Source organism: Mytilus californianus, unplaced genomic scaffold (genome assembly GCF_021869535.1).
Source record: "Mytilus californianus isolate M0D057914Y unplaced genomic scaffold, xbMytCali1.0.p SCAF_4, whole genome shotgun sequence".
NCBI classification, from domain to species: Eukaryota; Metazoa; Mollusca; class Bivalvia; order Mytilida; family Mytilidae; genus Mytilus; species Mytilus californianus.
Window position 1 is genome coordinate 60,214,410 of NW_026262690.1, and position 16,018 is coordinate 60,230,427.

Consider the following 16,018-nt stretch of genomic DNA (forward strand, 5'->3'; position numbering starts at 1 on the left):
ACTCAGGTTAATTAAACTGGTTCCTTGAAAATCATTCTATTTTAACCCATTTATTTATGTAAACAATAAACCGGTCTAATATAAACAAAACAACGATATCAAGATCGACGCTTTCACACTATTTACATCCAATATTCTCTAGGGAAAAACAGTTACCCGGAATAAATACACGGCGGAATGAAAGTACGCTTACGGCCTTCAACAATGAGCAAAACCCATTCCGCATAGCAAGCTATCAAAGGCCCCGAAGATTAGCTTGAAAAGTTTGTTTTGCTAATCATATTCGTGTTTAATGGATTCTGTTTTCAAGATAATAGGTACGATTAAGACAAAATATTAGAAAAATGACTTATTTTGTGTTTCAAACATTACAAAATGCTGAATTATTAATCGCTATTAGCTACCATTATGTTTCAATTTTGTAAAAATAAGCTTAAATATATCGCTGATATATTTTGTCTTGCAGTAGCATTAATGGAACCAATTTTACTGCACCAGATGCGTTTCGATAAGAAATCAAACAGTAAGTGGGCCTCATTTGGGTACGTATGCATGCTATTTTTAAAGAGGCATTAGTTACTATTAAGACAAAAAATTAACTTAAAGATACGATTTTTTTATGTTTCAAACATCCATATAAGCAGAATATTGAAATAATATTTCGCTATAAGCAATCAGTTTAGTTCAGTTTTGTCACAATAACGCTCACAAACATCGCTGATGTATCATTGGCTTGAACGTAAATGAATCATTTCCATTTGAATCCGTATTCATGAAACCTTTAATTGACCCATATGGGAGCTGCCATTTGATTTTTATGGGGGCTAGGATAAAAATTTTGTCCTGTAATCTCTGTCCTGCCTGCCTTTTTATTTTTCACTCTATTCAGTCCTGCCTTTTTTTTTTTAGTTTATCCTGACTTTTTTACATAAATTGTCATCCTGCCTCTTTTTTTTGCAAAGTGTCTCATCCTTCCTTTTTTTCACTCAAAACTCCTGTCCTGCCTATTTTTGTCAAATTTCATCCTAGCCCCCCCCCCCCCCCTTATAAGAATCAAATGGTAGCTCCCTAGCTGGAGATGGGTTATGCACGTGCTGAGCGTGTCAACATCGAAAAATCAAACAAGGGAGAGACAAGGCAGAACCATTTCGTTGTCTGATTCGGCACAAAAAAAAAAAAGATTTTATGCAGGTAAAACGATGATTACATATTTTTTTTAATCTATGACATAAAATCAAAGAGACCTAGAAAAATCGTCATTTTACAATTGTACGTGCTTGTCTGTCTGTTTAATATTTATGGTAATGCTTATTTATGATTCCTATTGATTATGGGGTCAATGGATCAAACAGCAGCTTTTGAAATGCTAAGTGTTAAACACACTGACCTGTTTATTCTACTAGAAAACCATAAATTTCGGAACTCGGCTTAGGCAGCCATAGTGCTTCTAATTTGTGTAGATCTCGTCTTGCTGATCTATATTGTCAGAATCATTCCGTATATGTTCAAATACTTTGTTTCGTTTTGTCATTTTTTCGGGGGTTTTTGGTAACTGTATTCACATCAACGCACTTCACTTGTGTTTAAGAATTTTGTCAATTTAATTTTGTAACGACTGTTATCTTACTAAACAAAAGAGACAGATTTTCTTTGTCAAAGTCTCGAGTACAGAAAGTATTGGGGTCGATCCCCGGCTTAGTCAAACGAAAGAATTTAAATTTGACATTTGTTTTGCTTCTCCGTCAAACACAGCATTTAGGAGTAAAGGCGTAGACTGGTCAGCTTTGAGCCAGAATCGTGTCTCTCAGTAGGTCGAGACTGAGTATGTCTTCCTAAGGTGTTGCCTCTTCAGGTAGCACGTTAAAACCCGACTTAGCATCTCGGTCTAGTAAATAGCTAAAACTCATCAAAGATTTCAGAGCATATGAACAGGTAATATCGTAGCAACAATCATAAAAACTCAATTATTTTTCTTTTGCTTAATCTCCAAAAGTAAGCAAAACTGCATAACTGATATCATTACATATACTTGGCTGTTTAAATGTAAAAAAATGTGTTAATAAAATTTTACTTCACTTGTCTTGTCACACATGTCTGTATTTTTATGTCGTGAGATATCAGTCGAGTTCAAACTTCTACTTGGTGTTCGTATCTTTAATAACATTTAAGTTATATCGGGGTAGTCTGTCATCTTGGAATGTAAAATAGCAGAAAAGAATCGGATCTAGACTAATAAAATCAGCAAATTTTGGGACAGGAAATCAATTCATTTCATTTTCTGAAAGCACACCATGAGCTATCTTCTCATATTTTAATTCAAAATTTTATTATTTAGTTTTCTTTCTATTCACACAAAAGTGGTTTTTCCACGTATAATCTTTCTTTTTTAAATATCATGATAAAACTATATTTTACAAAGTATTTAGAAATTTGTATTAGTTTTAATTACGACCCCCACACCCTCCGTCTACCTAAATAAGTTTATTTGTAACCAAGACGCCAAAATAAAGGTCGTCGATTAGAGAATCCAGAAATTGAACTTCGATTTGAGAAATCGAAAAAGGACGTTTTAATTAGAGGCGCTCAGGATTGCCATCGACTTGGAATCTTACTTTATTATGACGTCAGATTGGACTCCGATTTGAGGAACGGATGTCGATTACAGTCTGGACTTCGATCTGAGTCTCGAGCACACATATATTTATAAATACACATTGCTGTAACCTTATTCATGATTTATAAGGTTTCAGAAAAATTTTCAGCAGATCATTTTGATGATGTACCAGTAGCGTAATACGTAGTAGACATTGGATTTCTTTTTTCAATGGAAAATAATCCTGATCAAAGTATTTCCTTTCAGCAATAATCTGACAACTGTTATGGAAAGCTATTATTACATACAATATCAGTTTACTTACATAAAAAGCAGACAGTGACAGATGTACTGGGTATATTGTCCGAGATAAGCGTAAGATAAACTGCATATGATAACAGAACGGTTAACGAAAATCCAACTTTTTCACCGGAATCAACTGGCAGTTTGAACACATATGCTATCAGAATAGCCATCAGAGCTACTGGAAACAAAGTGTTAACAACATGAAACAGAAGACGTCGTTGAAGTCTGATCAAGAAAAACACAGAAGAGAAAGAATTCCCACCTCGAGTTTGCGCTTCAGCTTTAAAACTTTCTGCAGAGAGTAAATTCCATTCTCCATTTTCAGTATAAAAGGTTGTATCGACAGGCTGTACTTTGAAATACAGTTCTATTTCAGCTTGCGTATATGCCCAAGCACTGACTTTCAAATAGCATCCTTGTGTGTCCATAGGATAATATTTGGTATCAGACTCGCAATTAATTTTGTAAACACCAGCTGGGTTCCATATAACTCGACCATCTTGTGCTATCCTCATTGGCACTGAAGTATCGCTGATAACAGACATTCCATCAACCCTACGATAAATGATAAAAAGTCATGCAGTTAAAATAAAATATTGACATTTAAATAAACTTGTACATGTATTTTTGTTTCAAGTAAAGCTGACAATTAGAAACTGCCCCTGAAGATGGATGGACATTAAGAAATAAATTTACAAAATGCAAGAAAATAACATTTCGTGATAACTATAATTATAAGTGGTAGTAAATGAAATCACTTACGCGTTCTCTATAATAATTGCTGGTCTCCAAACATAATCTTCTGTGGCAAATAGAAAATTGATGCTTGTATAATCTTGTGACGTGTCGTTTGTGTTCTCCCATGTTAATCTGGTATCCCACCAATCCTAAGTAAACAAATTGTTTGTAATGTGTTAAAACAGTGTCTGCGAACTAGGACATAGCTCATATTTTTTTGTTATGAGAATCCATTCAAAGGTTTCCATAAAAGAGAAATGGGGAAATTATTAAATGCTTATGCCGGGAAACCATTCTCTCTCTCTCAGATACACAATGACACTGTATTTCGTGCCTCTTCTCTATTGTTGAATACAGCATACTAGTAATGACCTCCAGACGTCTTTGGTCGTACGCATCGTTGGGTTACTGTCTCATTGACGTTTGCCATCATATACTTTTATTCATACTCAATATTCAATGGCTGTGTTCTGCATCCTGCCCAATAATGCATATCTCAATGCACATTTCATTAATCTGTAGAATGGCTAGCATTCTCAGTATTTCGTATAATAATTCAAATAAAAAAATGTATGTTGGAAGCCAATGAAATATCAGGACTAGCATTAATGTTATAGTAAAAGTATAGACTTACCATTGTCAAGTATCCAGATAATGATAAAGTCTGGTCTTTTATATTCTGAAATCAAGGATAAAAAATATAAACAAAATACCGAATTTGAACTTAAATATAAAAATAAGGAGATGTGGTAGATTGCCAATGAGACAACTCTCTACCAAAGTTCAAATGAAGTGGATGTAAGCAATTTTAGGCAACCTTATACCAGAGAAAACCCCATACCATATAGTCGGCTATAAAAGGCCCCGACATGAAAAATGTGAAACAGATAACTTCAAAAAGGGAAAGTCCATTAAACCTGACAAAATCAAACCCTAGACTATATCAACCAAAGGAACGAATGGAAAACTACTGCCAAATTCCTGACTTGGTACAGACATTTGCTTAGGCCCCTGTACAACAATGAAATCATTTGCGCCAAAACTTAATTGCGCCAATGCTGCTTCTGTGCAACTTCATTTTGAAAACTATAGGTTTCATTTGCGTCAATAAAACAATCATACAATTGCGCCAATTTTATCAATTTATTCATTTGTACTTGTATATATATCTACTAAATTATTGACTTCCACCCTCCTTTATATATCTAACCATTTACTAATGTCAGTTCCATTGTTCTTGTATTCTTTTGCCAGACCCAAATTCTGTAATTTCCTCCACCAAGCCTTACCAAGATGGAATCTACAAGACTTAATGACGACATTTGGAAACATGTCTCTTACTGTTTTATGCATTCGTTCTTCAAAATCTAGATGAATGGTGTTATGTTCAAGGTCAGGTTAAACTTCTTGCAATTTCATCAAGTAAGGAAAACATTTTCTTGTAACAAACCTCTGATTTTGACGGTAACTAACAAAATACTGATGGAATATAATTTCCATTCTTAAAGCCATGTATAGTATAGAGTTGTTTGAATTATTTTGGACAACTTTTATAAGTACCAGCAGCAAAAAAAATTCCTCTGAAACGGTATACAGAAATCTCAGATTGACCTAGCATCAAAATAAAATCATCCCGCTAATATAGTTATAGTACATGTTACATGTATAGTATAGGTTAAAAAAATATGCAGGTAAATGTGGCGCAATTTGATTCCATTTATTGGGGCAATTAATAAAAAAAAAAAAAGATCCAGGACAACGTTATTGCACTGACTATACATTATGTCATAGATACCAGTGGCGGATCAAGAACTTTTTATAAGGGGGCCCACTGACTGCAATAAGAGGGGCCCCGCTACAGTCATGCTTCGGTGATTCCCTATATAATCAACCAAATGTTTCCCACAAAAGGGGGGGGCGGGCCAAGAAGTAACTTTTTTTCCCTTTTGGAGATAAAAGAAATTGAATATTCTGTAGAAGGAAGTACAGTTGTATCGGATGAATGTAAAAGAGAGGCGAAAGATACCAAAGGGAATTCAAACTCATAAGTCGAAAATAAACTGACAACGCCATGGCAAACGAGAAGGACAAAAAGAGAAACAACAGTATACAAAACACAACATAGAAAACTAAAGCAGGCTGAGCAACACGAACCCCACCAAAAACTGGGGGTGATATCAGATGGTCCGGAAGGGTAAGCAGATCCTGCTCCACATGTGGCACCCGTCGTGTTGCTCATAAAAGTACAAACATATATATACTTGAATGATATATAAACAAGTCTAAATTGAAAACAACGTTCAAACCTATGATTGCGTTGGATAAAAACCGCAATTTTTATACGTGTGCATGCAAAACAAATGTCTTGTTAGAGGGGTCTAAATACAGCACAAACAACATTTTCCAAAAGACCAAAAAAGTGAAACAGTATATTTTAACAAAACGCATTTGACTAACAGGTCGAACAACAAATGTTCTTAAACCCTGCGGACTGCCATTGGCGATTGCCAAATAAACGGATCACCGATGTAATAAATGGATCTTAATTAAAAATCTAATACTAAACAGAAAACAATAAACTTGCGGAAAAGATGGTATACTGCAAACAAAAGGTGCAAAGGTTTTTGTACACCATATCCGGATTTCGACAATTAATGTTTCTTCAGTGATGTTAGGAATCGAAACGGTATTTGGAAAGCGATACAATTTACCTCAATTTAGGATAGACTCTTGAATTTTGAGGAGTCAAAATAGGATGAACGGATCATATAAACCCGAAGGCAAATATAATACAAGCCCAAACGAAAAAAAAATAAACAAGTCTAAATTGAAAACAACGTTCAAACCTATGATTGCGTTGGATTAAAACCACATTGTTTATACGTGTGCATGAAAAACAAATGTCTTGTTAGAGGGGTCTAAATACAGCACAAACAACATTTTCCAAAAGACCAAAAAAGTGAAACAGTATATTTTAACAAAACGCATTTGACTAACAGGTCGAACAACAAATGTTCTTAAACCCTGCTGACTGCCATTGACGATTGCCAAATAAACGGATCACTGATGTAATAAGATGGATCTTAATTATAAATTTAATACTAAACAGAAAACAATAAACTTGCGGAAAAGATGGTTTACCGCAAACAAAAGGTGCAAAGGTTTTTGTACACCATATCCGGATTTCGACAATTAATGTTTCTTCAGTGATGTTAAGAATCGAAACGGTATTTGGAAAGCCATACAATTTACCTCAATTTAGGATACATGTAGACTCTTGAATTTTGAGGAGTCAAAATAGGATGAACGGATCATATAAACCCGAAGGCAAATATAATTCAAGCCCAAACGAAAAAATATAAACAGTCAAGTCTAAATTGAAAACAACGTTCAAACCTATGATTGCGTTGGATAAAAACCGCAATTTTTATACGTGTGCATGTAAAACAAATGTCTTGTTAGAGGGGTCTAAATACAGCACAAACAACATTTTCCAAAAGACCAAAAAAGTGAAACAATATATTTTAACCAAACGCATTTGACTAACAGGTCGAACAACAAATGTTCTTATATATATATATAACATTCAAGTGTATATGTAAAATTTGATAAAAGAACAGAGTTCTAATGTCCCGCGTTAAACATATCATATCTACCCAAAGGCAATACCTAAAAAAATATTTGTTATTTCGTTCTTTAAATTTTTTTACAAATATCTTAGAGAAATGAAGGTTTGAGAGCAAATGCAATGCAATTTCCAATGTAATTAATATTCCAAAGGGCATAACCATACACAAGAATCAGGGTCAGCTCAGCGGGGTAACGTTATCAGTGAATAACAAGGGAGCACTTCTGGACTGATAAAATTTAACATTGTTGTATATGGAAAAAACATGACAGTTGCTTTAAAATGATTTGTCAACATTTTATTTCTACAATCATAAACTATTGCCATGGCAGGTGAAAAAGTTATTAGATTTATCTTTATTTTGATGTAAAAAAAAATATTTTATTTTATTTAAAAGTGGTGTCCCTAATGATTTGAAAATTTCCCATGAAAAGATACGTTTTTCCTACATAACTTAACCAAATTCAATGATGACGAGTGGTAGTAAAAAATTCCTATAAAATTCATTATTGCAGTGACATTATTTCGCCATGTCCCATGTTATTTTTGTATAATTCTTCTTTCTGAAGGTGCAAAAAAAAATATTTTAAGTTTGCATTTGATGGTGTCCCTGGTAGTTTGAATATGGTGATTATTTCGTTATCAAACGTCAGTTCATGTATTATATACGTATATTGTAAAGAACTGAAACCGATATCTATACGTTGGGAAAGACGGAAAATGTTTGATATAAGATAGCGTCGAAACTTAAAAAAAAAATAATAATAATATTAATCATTTTTCAATTATTGTTTAAAATAAATTCATGATGACGAAAATGTTAAATTGAATTTTAGTCCCGATTAAAAATTGTTGAAATTTTAAACATTATCCGGATAATTTAGATATATAGGTAGAACTTAAACACATTTTTTATGATTAGAAAATTGCTAATGAATTACAAAGAGCTTATTTGCAGTACACACCTAATGACAAAGGAAACACTGTGAATTTGAAATGCTGTACTAAAAGTTGGATGATGAATTAATTAACTTGAAATGCAAAGCATTTGTGTATTGCTATTCAAGTTTTGTAGGGTTCGTGAAAAGTTACATAAATGATTTAATTGTTTTTCTTTCTCGTAAACACTTATTATGTATAATACATATTTTATTTATTGGAAGGAAAAAGCTATGTACAAGTATCGTTTATTGTGTTCTTATCTAACCATATTAAGGTATGAATTTAAACAATAACCACCCGCTGTTTTATCATCTGCCAGCTATTCAATTAATGAAAGATGTAGACCGACATTCATGCTGATTTTGAATATCATTTGACAGTTCTAAAAGTTTAATGTACACTTAACGTATATAACTCCGTCAACTTCTGTACTCGGGGATGTTTATACATGAACATATATAGCCCCGTCTAGCATGTCAAGTGTGCACGAGAGATTTAACTAAAATTTTGAATGTTGAAATATTGGAATGATTCGTTCATTGTTGAAGACCCTACATCAACTGTCAAGATGTAGAACAGGAATAAAAGCCCTGTTCATTGATACTTTTCTATGTTTTCTATGTATTGTGTGCGATTTTGTCTCATGTACATTTACTCCATATCCTTTTATTTTCTATCCAATATGTTAATTGTGCATCTAGAACATTCAAATGTCCGATGATATAAAAAAAATACTTATTCAACAGTTAAATTGTAATAATAAATCCAAAAACAGTTGGGCACTCTCTTTGACATATCATTTGATATGTGCAACAGGTTTTCTGATATTTCAAAAATAATATTACCTTGCCTTTCAATATCAGTGTAATCATTTCTATCAGACCATACTTTTTCTATGAATGAAGGTAGATGTGGGGTATAAGTAAATGCAGAAGTCATGAACTTCTGGTAAATGAGATAGCAACCCAACCATGCACATAAATAACTTAGACATCTAGAGAGCAAAATATAGCCTTCTCCAAAAGACAGGCTCTTACAGGGCAACTTAAATACTCAACAATAGACATGCCTTTATAAAAATGTCAGGATCTAAATCGCCCAGAGTCTATACGTTCAATGTGAATTTAAAAAAAAAACTATGTGGTGTTTGCTTACATCCTCGTTTTTCAGTCTCTGGTGGATTGTTTTCTGATATTGACAATAATACCACATCTTCTTATTTTTCTTAAGGTCTGTTATACACACAAACACTCTCCAAATAAAGAAAACAAATAAGATATGACATACGACAACTACTTACGAGGTCCCCAAATTTTGACAGGTCCTAGTACATGTATATGGAAATGTGTTCGAGTTAAACTTACTTTTGTAGGTCTCAACCCTCCATCTTTTGAATCTCAGTATAGATTAACAGAACGTGCATAAAAGAAAATACAAAACAGACAAGTTCTAGAAAAGAACTTAACTCTGGTTTGTTTAAGTTTATGCCACACATCTTATTTTTGGTACGTAAATTTGCTATCCTATGCCTTTTTTTCACAGTTAATCGTCTAAGTTCCAATTCGCCTCCTATTGGTGTCTATATAAAAATGATCGTCCCACATGAGTGCATATTAAATATTTTTGAAAATCTATTTTGCCTTTCTGCTTACCGGGTTATGTGATTACAAAATTATTTTGGATAGACATGTTTTGTTTATAGATATAAGAAGATGTGGTATGAGTGCCAATGAGACAAATTTCCATCCAAGTCAAAATTTATAAAAGTAAACCATTATAGGTTACAGTACGGTCTTCAACACGGAGCCTTGGCTCACACCGAACAGTAAGCTATAAAGGGCCGTCTAAAATACAATGGCTGTATAAGAAGTTGTATATGGCAGACCTATAATGCTTTTTCATGAACTTATTTAGCGATTTTGCAGGTTAATAAATATGAAAACATTTGTTATCTTCATCAATATGAATTGCTTTTTAAAGTTGCCTGAGGAAGACGGAAAACGATCCCGGATACACATGTGAAGATGAAGCTCTATATAGTTTATTGAAAAATTTAGATTCACACCGCACATGTTTTCGAAATTTATGACTGAGTTTCATATGAAATTGTATTGTGTCTGGTTTTTGAATATTACTCCCATCTTTTTTTTTCAATATGGGTTTATGTTAAGAATAAACATCATTATCTAACTGTTGATAACATCCTCATATTTTGTTCTTTCAATTGACGGAAAGTTTTCATCATACCACAACTTTTTATTTATAAGCCAATATATCCATTTGTTGAATTAAGATGATACATTTCAAATGTAGGACACAAAAGCCCCGGACACGAAGATGGTACCAGAAAAAAGTCAGGTTAGAGATAGTTTGTCTCTGATTTGCAATGTGAAAAACTTATCTCATAGTAATAGTTTGTGTTTTCTTGGACATTAATAATTATAAGTATATACAACTTTGTAAACAAAATTAATTCACGGTAAAAGAATTCATAATGATCTAGTGATTATTTAGAAAATAGGCTGCGAAAATTTGTTATTACTTGACTGGCTTTATGGTACCAAGAAATATATCCTTTGCATGAATAAAATTTAATAAGTCTTCATTTATCAATTCTAACGAACAATATCTCAAGCTGTATAATGAATTTATGTGATAAAAAGAAAGTACTTCAATAATTTAAGTTTCTCTAATACATTCAAACGATAGTAAACAGTTTTACTATTTAATTGTGAATTTTTGTCCTATCAATTATGTGACGGTCAGGCGTGGGACTTTGTGCCATTTACTTGCAACTCAGGACTGAAAAATTACCTTTACTTATGACCTCATAATTACCATTGTAAAGTCAATCGTTTACGGTTTCAGAGGCATATAAAACAGATACATGTAGTAAATACCTTTTTTTCAGATTTTTTTTTTACATAATCAAGAAGGACAAAGAAGATTCTTTTGAAAGAAAGATTTGTAATTATGCCAAATGAAAATTAAACTATGAACTTTTTTGACATAGTTAGTCGTGAATTCTTTCTACTACAGCCCAAGTAATTGCATATTTAAATATAATTTTTCTTTCTCTTTAAAACCAAGTGTCTTGCTGATAGCAAGGATTTAAAACTATACAAATCCTTGCTGATAGTTAACATGTTAAAGGATTCCCACTGATTACAATCAATTAGCACATATATGATCATATATAGACCATCGCGACACATATCGAGAGTTGTCTTATCTTGCGAACTGGACACCAGATGAGTCAAGGAGATTAGAAACCCAGTTCAAAAGAATTATTTCTTAATTTGAGTTATCTCCCTCAAAAGTGTCCACAATTCTTGTACATGTCTTTTAAAAATATTTGACTTGTCCGAGACATTGCTGATATAAACCTTTGATATAAATTTGATAAAAACCTGACAAGAATTGTACACATTAGAGCGCTAACAATGCAATTGTCCATATAATTAATATTTCCAAGGGGCATAACTCTTTTGAAAATAGTTGATCAGCACTGATTTTCGAACTTGTCCGTGCCATTGCTGAAATGAACCTATGTTAATAGTTTTATTAAAATCTGGCAAAAATTAAACACGTAAGAGCTAACAAGACCGGACGGAAAGACGGACGGACGGACGGACGTCCAGAATTTCTTTGTCCCCCACCACGCGTCGCGTGGGAGACAAACACATCGAATAATAAGATATCGATGCACAATGAAGTCACGACGTCACGCTTTTATTTGTCTCTTCTGCGTTTTTGTTTATGCTATGTGGAAGATTCAACTATGTATACTCAACAAATGAATTCAATGTTCTCTTTTCAATAAAACTGAAATTTCAGTAGCAATAACATCTCATAATTTAAAGAAAATTCGTCCAGGATTTCCAGACCTAAAATGTTAAGTTAAAATAGCTGAAGTTTTTGGCGAAAGTTATGTGTATTCTGTACATTTGTACTTCTAATTTCCTATATTGTGTGGCCATATCTCAGATAGTATAAGCATTGCAAATGTAATGTTTTCGATATTCAAATGCAGAGTCGATCTTCGTGCTCTAGTTGCATGCAAAGTTTCATAAAAAGACCTTGAGACCATACATTTACTAAACAATCGTCGTGTGAATCTTATAATGATGTATTTCCCAATTGGTAATAGTGGTATAAATTTTAATTAAAGTTTGGAAGCTCATTGACGATATCATAAATGTTTGACTAAGACATAAAAAGTTACAAAGGAATCGAATTTACTCACATAAATAGTAACTCTTTGTTCGATTGTTTTTTAATAGACAAGCAACTAAGATAAATAAAACATCCCCTTTTTGGGGAGATTTCACTACAAACAATGATGTTTTATAAATTTATCCCGACATTTCCATTGGAGATATACCATAGATTTTTTAACTTTTTAATATCCCTTATTCTGTACTGCTGTATTTGCTAAGAATTGCTCATAGATTGAGTTCAAACCATGCAAACCATTTGATAATAGTACTACTAAGATAATTTTGATGATTATTTAACATAAAAAATACACAAGAAATAGTGGAGATACAACACTATAAAAATATTTTTCTCTGAACTAACTAGATGAATACGCCATTATAATCCAATGGGAGTGTGGATATAGAACAGTGTAGATCTGACAGAAACTCTAAGAGTGTAGATATCTCGTATTATAGTTGTAAAGGGAGATAGACCATTGCACTTGGATCTCAAATATATAACTATCTCCATTTTTATCAAACGGGGACACATAACACTATAAGATTCACACGACGACCTGTTACTTAAACACTACCTATACAGTTAAAAATGACATACCAAGTCGTTAACAGTTAAAAGGTGGAATCTTATGCCAACTCGAACTTTTTGGGTTGGTCTTTGTTGCGCTGTGTAGCTCGTAAACAACTCGGTCCTCAGACTCTCTTCCAGTTCTATACTATAACTCGGTGGCGAAGCATTCGTAGTCTGCACAACACCTGTAATTAAATTAATTATATCTATTATGGGTTTCGTTTTTTCAGATAATGGGTGGTAACTTTTATGTTGAATGGTAAATTTTCAACGCGTGATTCAATATGAAAGAACTCCCTAGGGTGACTGGGGAAATGAATTATGGTCACTCTTCGTCTTCTTCCGACCAGCCGTAAAACCCTTGCCATATTGGGACGCCCGTTTGGCTATGCAGGATGTACAAGTACGCAGCCACATCCGGTCAGAATGGGGACGTTAAATCCAATGCCTTAGGTAGAGGGAGTGTCACGCTCTCTGCACGTTAAGAACCCTTGCAACAACACTTTGAGGGGTCCATACGTGGCCTGTTACAAGGCAATTAGTGTTTTATCAACATTTTATTTTTTCAATTGTTTAATTTTATTTTCATTTTTACATGTACTCTGGACTTTGTCGTAAATTAAAACATACGTGTTGTACAAGGATTGTCATCCTTATGGACAAAGGACTGGATTTCATTAACTCTATTCATTTAATAACTTATCATCATTAATGACATATTGAACAATAATTTACAAGTATATGTTATAATCTGCAGTAGACACTAATTATGTTTTGAATCTATTATTATTTCAATATGGCATCTATAAATTTTCATAATCCTTTGCTTGTGCTTACAATTCTTGTTATTGTTATCATGTTCCATGCCATTTAGTTTTGAGGCTGTTGTTCGGTCTTGTCGGACAACTAAATAAAAGTTTAAGAAGCGAAATATTCCTTCTTGATTCCATATAGGTGGAACGCCATCTTATCCGGCTATATCCCTTCATATTCCAGTGGCAGACGCAATTTCCCCGACCTTCATCCCGGATGTCCTCTATTACTTGACCTACCTAATGTATTTATTGTTAATTTTTTCTCGTCCTGAACATGCATGAAATATTTGCCACTGGACGTTAAGCAACCATCAACCAATTAATCAATACGAAATTCTTTAAATTATACAGTTTCTCTATTAGATGATATTTTTTAAGACACTATAATCCATCGGGATAATCAACTTCGAGAATTTTGAACAAAAGATAGAAACACACAGACATCGAGTTTTCCTTATTAAAATATTCAAACGTGGCTCTTCTTGTTCAATTCAAGAATGGTTTCAGAGACAATTCCTTGTCAATCTTTCGTCAGAAAGGTTGGAATCCTGCCTCTTGAATATAATGCACATTTGTCAATTACGAAAACAGCGCTATCTTTGTCTACTGTTTTTTTTCCATTAACTGTGCAGCTTCTTTTTCATTGGGTGATTAATTGTCGAAGGTAGCAAAACTATTGAAGACATTGGATTACGTTGGATTTTTATTTTTCAGTGAACCACAAATATCACCAACATTTGAGTGTGGGGCACCATAATTTATTATCAATAAGTTACAATAACTTACTTTAATTAGCTTTGATCATTCTTTGATACTGTACGGTTTATTATTGTTTTGCTTGTTTTTGAGTCTTTTTTTATCTTTTCTATCGTTATTGTAGAGCTATGTACAGAGTCTGTGCAGAATTTAATTGTATATCTTTTTTGTAATTTTTGTAATTTTGTTATTCCACTGATCGAGATTAAATGAGGCAGGATTAATTTGAAGGAGCAAGGCATATAATTTGGAAAGTCTCGCTTCTACAGGAAGCTAGCTAAAGAAGCAACATTTGTTGGTTGGATACTATCAATCAAGAAAAAAAATAATAATCAGAAACAATATTCATAAGAGGTATCAAGAAGTCATCATACATTAGATTAACTGAGTATATCACGTATATATCACATGCTGTCGAAAGACGCAAGAAAGAAAAAAATATCCCGAGTTAAAATATATCATGGTTCTGTGTATTAGTCCGATTAACGACATTACATTATATAAATGCTAGGGTGAAAACTAGATATTCTATTTTTTTATGAGAAACATCGTAATAAATACATGTATGTGAAATTAAAGTTATGACGAAAGTTTACAATTCTAACAATCATGGTGAAATAAATATAAAAATAAGGAGATGTATTATGCTTGCCAATGAGATAACTATCTACCAGTGTTCAAATGGAGTGGATGTAAGCAATTGTAGACAATCGTACGGCCTTCAACAATGAGAAAAACCCATACCGTATAGTCAGCTATAAAAATCGAATACGACTGACTCCCTTTTTTTTTATCTTCCTAGAATCAAATTGAAAACTCAGAATAAAAAGATAAAAAAATATAATAAAATATCATCATATGGAAAAAAATGAGGTAAAGCATGTATGACAGAACGGTATATACAACTATAGATGAAAGAAAGAAGATAAACATTTTAACTGGATGCATTATTTTCACTAGATCTAAGTGGTATCATTTTCCCCCAAACTATAAATAAAAAATATAATTGAACTCACCAAGAAGTATAAATGTGATAAAAGTATGTATATCCATTTCCAGTATCAGTTTAATTCCGTCTTATGAAGTCAATTTGAAAAATATTATTGAAAAAGTTACTGTAGATATGTTGATATAAGTATACGTATCACTGATTTTAATGCCAAGATAAACTTGTTCATTTGTTTTCTATTTGATAGAAGGATTTCATTACTATTAAAACAACAATTTGTTATGGACAAAGGACTGGATTTCATTAACTCTATTCATTTAATTACTTATCCTTAATGACATATTGAACATTAGCACATACTTACAACTTCTCGTCCAATCAAATTGCTTATATTTGCCTTCTAATTTTCATAGTACATACTTTTCCTGTGTACTAAGTAACTACGCATGAATGACCACAAGGGTAAGATTTCATTGTATCGTAATCAAGATATTTAAAAC

General features: G+C 32.9%; 1 protein-coding gene across 1 annotated transcript; it reads right to left on the reverse strand.

Moving 5' to 3' along the window:
* Positions 1-1,832: 1,832 nt before the first annotated feature.
* On the reverse strand, positions 1,833-15,639 carry LOC127736996 (acetylcholine receptor subunit beta-like). The gene is made up of 5 exons (XM_052247553.1): positions 15,586-15,639; positions 13,026-13,183; positions 4,272-4,316; positions 3,662-3,786; positions 1,833-1,896 (listed from the first exon to the last, which is right to left on the reverse strand). Exons 1-5 carry the CDS (start codon positions 15,620-15,622, stop codon positions 1,833-1,835), a joined length of 429 nt encoding a protein of 142 aa, XP_052103513.1. The 5' UTR covers positions 15,623-15,639.
* Between the last annotated feature and the right edge of the window lie 379 nt (positions 15,640-16,018).

Excerpts from the sequence above, each read along its gene's own strand:
- LOC127736996 (XM_052247553.1), bottom strand. The coding sequence starts at position 15,622 with ATGGATATACATACTTTTATCACATTTATACTTCTTG. Across the intron at positions 4,317-13,025 it reads TTTTAACTGTTAACGACTTG|AATATAAAAGACCAGACTTT; the intron begins GTATGTCATTTT and ends CCTTGATTTCAG. Across the intron at positions 1,897-3,661 it reads GCAATTATTATAGAGAACGC|CTATTTACTAGACCGAGATG; the intron begins GTAAGTGATTTC and ends GATGAGTTTTAG.